We start from the raw sequence: 8,483 nt of genomic DNA, 5'->3' as shown, positions 1-8,483 counted from the left end.
TGAAAACACACGTCGCCGGGTCAGAAGGCAGGTTTTCAATGTGCTTTCAATGTGAAAGAGAAACGATACTTTGGCTTGAGGCGCAGCAATTTGATATTATGTAAAAACACAAATAAAAGATATAATTATAATAGGCCTGTAGAATGCTGATTGCAACAGAAATATGGAATTAAGGTCCCAAAATAATTTAATGTCTAGCTATGTTTCAATAAATGCTACTAAAATAAGTGGTCTATGAGGAATAGTGAGAAACGAAATGTTTTATTTTGAAATACATTACACTTTATACATTATGTTTAAAATGGTGTGCTGGCATTGAAAGGCACTTACAGGTACGCAAACCATTATAAATATATTAAAATGTGACTGATATTACAAGCAACCAGATGGAATATTATTTATCTTTGATTATTATCTTAGAAAATGTCTTCCCATCGTTATCAAACTGTTTAAATATGTCGGCTTACGATATAGTTCTAACACCTAGCGTAGGATGTGTGTTTTTCAATCTGAATGCCTCTGTGTAACATTCAAACCAACAGTCGTGTAAATTACAATTAAGTTCAACAAAATAAAACATGCATTGAAATGATTCATAGGTTGAGTTATTAGCTAGTGGTATTAGCTCATACCGGGAAGATTTTGTGTGTGTGTGTGTGTGTGTGTGTGTGTGTGGGCAGATCATTTGTGGATAAATTACATATTGCTTTTCTTTAAACTATTCCACGTTGGTTAAATGAATGGATGAATACAATAACTCTCTGCATCTGTTGTTGCATATAAGACACAGTCCATGCGATGCTAAGTGTTCTTCATAAAAGCCTCGTGATGTGGTGCATAAATGGCACTTCAAACTTTAGTCGTGGTAAGAGGGAGATACAATGGTACAAATCCTCAGTCATCCACGTCAATCTCCTCATCCTCGGAGCAGCCCTTGCTGCTAGTATGGTCTGTATATGGCGACGAAGGGGAGGACAATAAGAGTTTGTTCGAGGTGTTGCACTCATGGTTCGATAGCGAGGGTGACGCAGATCTATTAGGGCCCAGCGCCCCGTTAGCTGCGCATTTCTCCAGTTCGGCTAGTTTGGCCATCTTCTCAAACGACACGGTTCCCACGGCTTTGGCCGACTCCACGTCCGCCTTCATCTCCTCCAGGTCGCGTTTGAGCTTGGCGCGCCGGTTTTGGAACCAGGTGATGACCTGCGCGTTGGTGAGGCCGAGCTGCTGTGCTATCTGGTCGCGGTCAGCTGGACTCAGGTACTTCTGGTAAAGGAAGCGCTTTTCCAACTCGTAGATCTGGTGGTTGGTGAAGGCCGTGCGAGACTTCCGGCGCTTTTTGGGGTTATTCCGCGAACCGAATAGTGTCGTGCCGTCTCGGCCTGTGAGAGGATATATAGAGGATAGGGATGTTATCCTATAGGCATTTGGTGAATCACCAGGCATAATGTCGCTCCAAGAAACCTTAGAGAAATAAATGCTAAAACAATAAGAGACCTATGCATGTATTTCTCCTCTAAAACCACTACCACCACCAACAACAACAACACCAATACTGTCAATAGGCTAAACGTATCGTAATAACAGACGATAATAATCATGTGATACAATAGGCCTAACAAAAATAATAATCTTAAACGAAATATTAAATTAGTTTGCGTTATTATGTGGAGTATTATTTTGCTCCATGTTTACGCTTAGGCTAATTATTCGTTTTTTCATGGTGGAACTAGTCACATTTCATCTATTTTGTTCACGTAGGAATAACCAATTCGATACACATATTTTGCAGAAATCCAGCATATATATTTTTCTAAATTCCCTCTCAGTTTTAAGCTCTTTGGCAAGGCTCATAAACATGCACCGTGCTTTTTATTCAATACTCAAATTCTGAAAGAAATATGTGTACGACCAGACCCACTGCAGGCATACACACACACACACACACACACACACACACACACACACACACACACACACACACACACACACACACACACACACACACACACACACACACACACACACACACACACACACACACACACACACACACACCTGACATTCATATATTTTTCGTTAATTGAATTTGCAGTAGACCATAAGCTGAATTATAGTAGGCTACACAGTCTGCACATAATAACTAAATCGGCCAAACAAAGATCTGACTGTCCAGACTTACCCTCCGCCGCTTGAAGAACACTGACTTCGAGCCCTTTGAAGGTTTTGCTGGCGAGCTCCTCCAGAGCGCAGAGCGGGGAGGTTTGGGTGAAAAGTCCCCGGCTGGACAGGCTATGCCCTGAAGAGGACAGCTTCTCGCTGGAGGAGAGCAGGTGCGCCGTCCCGCAGCTGGAGTAACTTCTCTTTACCGAGGGCTTGTTCAGTATGTCCTCTATACTGAATGGCGTCAGGGGCTTGTTGGAGTTGGCCGGCGGCGGAAGCTGGTCCAGCGCATTGCGTCTCCGGTCCTCCATAACCGTGGGATCTTTGGAGGTCATAGTAGTTTATCGGGTGACACTTCGGAGATTTGTTTATGCTCTGGTTATACTTCAAAATAAGTATGCCTTAATGAAAAGTTGTGGGAAATGTGGAGAATGGAAATCCGATCACAGGTGCTTCTGCAACCGCATGTTGGTCGCTTTGCCGCAGGGTAGGGAGACTTTGAGTCCAGTTAAAGTCCCACTTCTCCTGTCTACTCTTACGGGGTGACGCACGAGCCACAACATGAAACCATCCGGTGGACAGTGATTCCCAAAAAGCAGCCGCAATTGACCACCACTAACAAGTTATTGTAGATTGGAAGGTAATCAATTATGGACACTGACACACATGCACACTCTCTCTCTCTCCCTCACTCTTTCTCTCCCCACTTTCTCTCTCTTTGTCACTCCTTGACTATGATGCGGTCCAGTGTAGGATTTAGCGTGAGCGAAGCAGCGGTAATTAGAGGGCATAGCCGGGGGAGGAGTCGAATTGGATTACTTAATGCTGTCACACTTTCGACTAATCAGCACTTCATCGAAGTACATATTATCCTTTTCTGTAGAATAGCCTATTTGTCTACCACGTAATGTAGCCTACGCATGAACAAAATATGTTGAACAATGTTCAGATCGAATTGCCTTTTCTAAAATGCAGGATAATTTGCTTACAGTTACAATAGGCTAATGTATCTATATATCTATATATATATATACACATCATTTTTTAAACGTTTTTATTTGTAGCCTAATTTTCGATATAGGAAGGTGACGTGCACTGGCTATGCCTGTGCGTAAAAGTTAGTCTAGTGTGCTGTTGTGTGCTGTTGTGAAGGCAGGCAGTATATCAGGTTAATAATACTTCCGGGCAGAGAGACAACATCATCCCCTTTAGCCTTGCCAAATCCTCTGCACTATAACTTACGCACAAAGGGCCATCCTCCATAGCGCAATGGGAGATATTTCACCTCCTCACTGCCTTGCTGCAATGGTGTACACATATGGTGTACAAATAGGGATCTATTGCAGAGGTATATTTACAGTATGCGGTTACTGTTTAGTATTGAAGTGTCAGTTTAACCATCCAGCATGATTTCACATTTAGACTATAGGCTGCTACACACTAAAAACAAATAAACGGTAGTGCTAAGTAAGGATTATTTGGCTTGCGACCATAGCGGATCCCTTTTTGGTGTTATATGGAGCCTTTCTTTGAAGTCTCTATAAATAACCCTTTTCTAAGGTTTTATAAAGAACCCTAAAAAAATGTCCTTTCTCAATCTCAACGGTTCTTTGTAGAACCATACAGGGTTTAATAGACATATTATTTTGTTCAAATTCCATAGGTTTTATTATTGTGCTTATTAAGTTGAAATCAGGAGTGCTAGCTCTGGGTCCTTGAGGAGAGAACTCGGAACTACTGACTTAGTCAACGATCTCAATTGATACAAGGCCATACGTAAGTCTTTCACAAGACACGTCACTAGCCATAGTCATATATAACATGTAATAGCATAACACAACAGAACCCTTGTTTGAACTACAAAGAACCATCGAAGGTCTCAAAGGGTTCTTTGGGTCAGTATGGTTCCACATATGGTTCCACATATGGTTCCATATGGTTCCACATAGAACCATCACCCTTCCCAAAGAACCATTGAGGAACCCTCATTTGTTGATGTAGGCTTACTGAAATAATTGTATGGTTAGGCTATGTCTCTACTAAACACTTTTATGTTGGCTACATGTTTTAAGCCAGATCAATGAAGCCCAGCTGTATTCAAGCTTATCTATAACATATTCCAGCAAATTGTGAACAGTATCCTGCTGTGATACAGGCATCTAGACCACGGCCTCGATTCACAGTTGTGATGTAACTTAAGCATTTTGATGATCATACCAGGTGCAACGTTATTTATGAGCTAACTTTTCAAGAGTTTTCCCCAAACATTCGTTTTTATTTTATTTAACCTTTATTTTGCCAGGGAGTCATACTGAGACCAAGGTGTCTTTTACAGACGAGCCCTGAATTACAGAAATGACAGAAAATACACACATCAAAATAGAAATGCTAAATGCTAACAGAAAGAAAAACACGGTCATAAAAAACGAACACATTCATCAGTAAGAAGAACCTCAATCAGCCTTCTGAATTGCCCTAGAGGCATCAAACGTCCAATTTAGGAATATTTAGAAGATTGTTCCACAAATAAAGTGCAAAAAAACTAAAAGCTGATTTACCTAACTCATTTCCAAAGTTAGCCATCCCTGAGACCTGGTGTGGTAAGTCTAAAGTTTAGTAATGATTGGTACAGTGGGAGTTTTTGTCAAAGAGCTTTAATACATGAAAACATAACAATCTATCAACCTATGTGACATCAAAGAGGGACAAAAAAAGTTCTGGTAGAGAATGCAGTGATGAGTATTAAAACTGTCCCTTGCAGTGCGCTATGATAAACACCATCTAACGTCTTTAATGAAGTGGCAGCTGCGTTCATATAGATGATGTCGCCATAGTCTAGGACCGATAGGAACATCGACTGAATAATCTGCTTTCGACTATTTAGTGAGAGGTAGGACCTATTTCTATAGAAGAAGCCCATTTTTATTCTCAATCGTTGTGCTTTTAAAATACAGATGTTCATCTATCCAGATGCCCAGATATTTGTAAGCAGGGACACGATCAAAGTACGTACAGTGCCTGCAGAAGGTATTCACAACTATTTACTTTTTCCAAATTTTGTTGTGCTACAGCCTGAATTTAAAATGGATTAAATTGAGATTTTTTGTCACTGACCTACACACGATAAAAATACCCCTTAATGTAAAGTCACAGAATACGTTGCACGGACTCACTCTGTGTGAAATAACAGTGTTTAACATGATTTTTCAATGACTACCTCATCTCTGTACCCCACTCATACAATTATATGTAAGGTCGCTCAGTCGAGCAGTGAATTTCAAACACAGATTCAACCACAAAGACCAGGGAGGTTTTACAATGCTTCGCAAAGAAGGGCACCTATCGGTAGATGGGTAAAAATAAAGCAGACATTGAATATTCCTTTTATCATGGTGCAGTTATTAATTACACTTTGGATGGTGTATCAATACACCCAGTCACTACAAAGATTCAAGCATCCGGAGTCCTTCCTAACTCAGTTGCCGGAGAGGAAGGAAACCACTCAGGGATTTCACCATGAGGCCAATGGTGGCTTTAAATCAGCTACAGAGTTTAATGGTTGTGATAGGAGAAACCTGAGGACAGATTAACAACATCTTAGTTACTCCACAACACTAACCTAATTGACAGAGTGAAAAGAAGGAATAGAATAAAAAATATTCCAAAACATGCATGCTGTTTGCAATAAGGCACTAAAGTAAACTGCAAAAAATGTGGAAAATAAATAAACTTTATGTCCTAAATGCAATGTATTTTGGGGGGCAAATCCAACACAACACATCACTGAGTACCACTCTTATTTTCATATTTTCAAGTATGGTGGTGGCTAAATCATGTTATGAGTATGCTTGTCATTGGTAAGGACTCAGAAGTTGTTTATGACACCAGGTGGGTGCAATTATTTATCAGGTCAAACAGAAAACCAGCAGTCTCCGAAAATCGTAGGGTAAGAGTTGAATACTCCTGTCCTAGAAGAAAACCTGGTTCAGTCTGCTTTCCAACAGACACTGGGACACAAATGTATCCTTTCAACAGGACCATAACCTAAAACACATGGCCAAATATACACTGGGGTTGCTTATCAATACGATATTAAATGTTCCTGAGTGTCCTAGTTACAGCTTTGACTTAAATCGACTTGAAAATCTACGGCAAGACTTGAAAATGATCAACAACCGACTTGACAGAGCTTAATTAAATAATTTTCAAAAGAATAATGTGCAAATATTGTACAATAGAGGTGTGCGAAGCTCTAGGAGAATTACCCAGAAAGACTCACAACTGTCAACAGTGATTCTGTATTGACTCAGGGCGTTGAATACTTATCTAATTAAGATATATTAGTGTTTTATTTTTTATTTTATGTGTAACAAATTTTTCTTACACTTTTACATTACAGAGCATTTTGTGTAGATCGTTTACAAAAGAATACAATGAAATCCATTTCAATCCCACTTTGTAACACAACAAAATATGGAAAAAGTCAAGGGGTGTGAATACTATCTGAAGACACTGTATGTTTAAATCATCAGAGTTATTTTCATGCACTCTAGAGAACAACATATACTTAGTTTTACCTGCATTCAATACTAATTTCAGGTCAATAAAGTTTTTCTGTAATGCAATGAAGGCAGACTGTAGTTCAGATAGAGCCTGGTCAACAATAGTCTGCAATACCATACACAACAGTATCATTGGCATATAAGTGCAGGTTACAATTTTTAACAAGTCCATATTGTTAATGTAAACAATAAAAGGTATAGGACCCAAAATTGATCCTTGTGGGACACCTTTCATTATGTCCAGAAAACCTGATTAAACGTCATTATTAGATACACATTGAGTTCTATCTGTCAAGTCATTTTTAAACCAGTTACATGCAGCCTGGTCTAGGCCAATTGAGGAAAGCCTCTGAATTAGCAGTGAGTGATCAACAGTATCAAAAGACTTTGACAGGTCAATGAAGAGGGCAGCACAATGTTGCCTTTAATCCATACAGTTACGCACTTCATTTATAACTAGGGATGCAGCAGAGATAGTGCTATGACCGGTCTAAAACCCACTGATGAAAACACTTTAGAAAACATTTAAAAGATAAGAAAGATCTTAGATAAGATATTGTCAAGGATTCTAATATTTTAGCTAGGCAAGAAAGTTGAGTAATAGGGCGATAAAAATTTAGGTCACATCATATGATCAAAAGAAAGGGAGCGCTGCTCTCAGATCATCTTTCTCCATTAAAATCTTTTTCCCAAACATTATAATTACTTCACAATACTGACGAAAGATCGGCTCCTGGAGAGATATACCGCCTACTGCTGCAAATATTGAGGCTGCTTATTCTAATGCTTACCCAATAAAAATGCATGAAATCATTGATTTGGCACATCATTGCGCACTTGTTAGGCTACACATGAATTATATTGAGACAAATAACAGACAGTAGCTTACAAGTAGCAAAATAGAACTCAATTGATTGAACATTAAATGTACCCTATTTCAATATGATTGAAATAGGCCTATAGCCTACTGTTAATATTTTAATGCAGTTATCACGGTTTTCATTTGAAGCATTTGTATACGTAGCTTGTTTCTATCAATTTCAAAGACATTGGCAACTTTGTTTTTGTAGTCAAATTTGTTCTGAAGTTATCGGCGGTCACAGAGAAACCATGTGATTCTATGTTTAACGGAGATCTTCTGTGTATAAAATGACACGGTAGGGCAAAAAATTATCTAACGACGCACTTAGCTATTCTACGAGCGGTCTGAGGCAGGCGTTAGATTACGAGTGTTTTAAAGTGCAACGTTAATAAGAATGGTTTTGGGAAACAGCTCGGAGATTTAACGATGCTCCTACGAAGGTTTTAATGATGAACTTAGCCTTAAAATGCTTTTGGAAAACCGGGCCTAGCCCTGTTATTATAGGCTATAGGTCCATACGTAAATACATCTACTAGGCTTACTTCTTAGGCCTCCTACTACTAATAATATTATTATTAATAATAGCAATAATAATAACAACCATAATAATACCACTAATAATAATAATAATATAGACAATTTGCTATAATTATTATATAATTTTTCCTATTTGTCAATTCTGAAATAGCCTTGCTAATAATGCAACAGAACATAACGCGGGATTAAAACAATCAATCTAGCTATTAAATCGTGATTAATATTGCAACTACATTAAAAACAAATGTAATCAAAAATCCTATTAGTGTACAAATCATATTTGGAAAGAAAATTATGCGTACACGTTAAGCGCAGGGCGTATGTGGTGGCTGGCGTTGAACGCTCATGCAGTGACGCATAGG

General features: G+C 38.9%; 1 protein-coding gene across 1 annotated transcript; it reads right to left on the bottom strand.

The window, feature by feature from the left end:
- Nucleotides 1-462: 462 nt before the first annotated feature.
- On the bottom strand, nt 463-3,018 carry lbx1a (ladybird homeobox 1a). The gene is made up of 2 exons (XM_029752960.1): nt 2,180-3,018; nt 463-1,379 (listed from the first exon to the last, which is right to left on the bottom strand). The coding sequence occupies exons 1-2, from the start codon at nt 2,493-2,495 to the stop codon at nt 895-897; spliced, it is 801 nt and encodes a 266-aa protein (XP_029608820.1). The 5' UTR covers nt 2,496-3,018; the 3' UTR covers nt 463-894.
- Between the last annotated feature and the right edge of the window lie 5,465 nt (nt 3,019-8,483).

This window comes from Salmo trutta, chromosome 5 (assembly GCF_901001165.1).
Source record: "Salmo trutta chromosome 5, fSalTru1.1, whole genome shotgun sequence".
Taxonomy (NCBI): domain Eukaryota; kingdom Metazoa; phylum Chordata; class Actinopteri; order Salmoniformes; family Salmonidae; genus Salmo; species Salmo trutta.
Note: the sequence above shows the minus strand (reverse complement) of the source record. Positions and strands in the feature narration are given on the sequence as shown.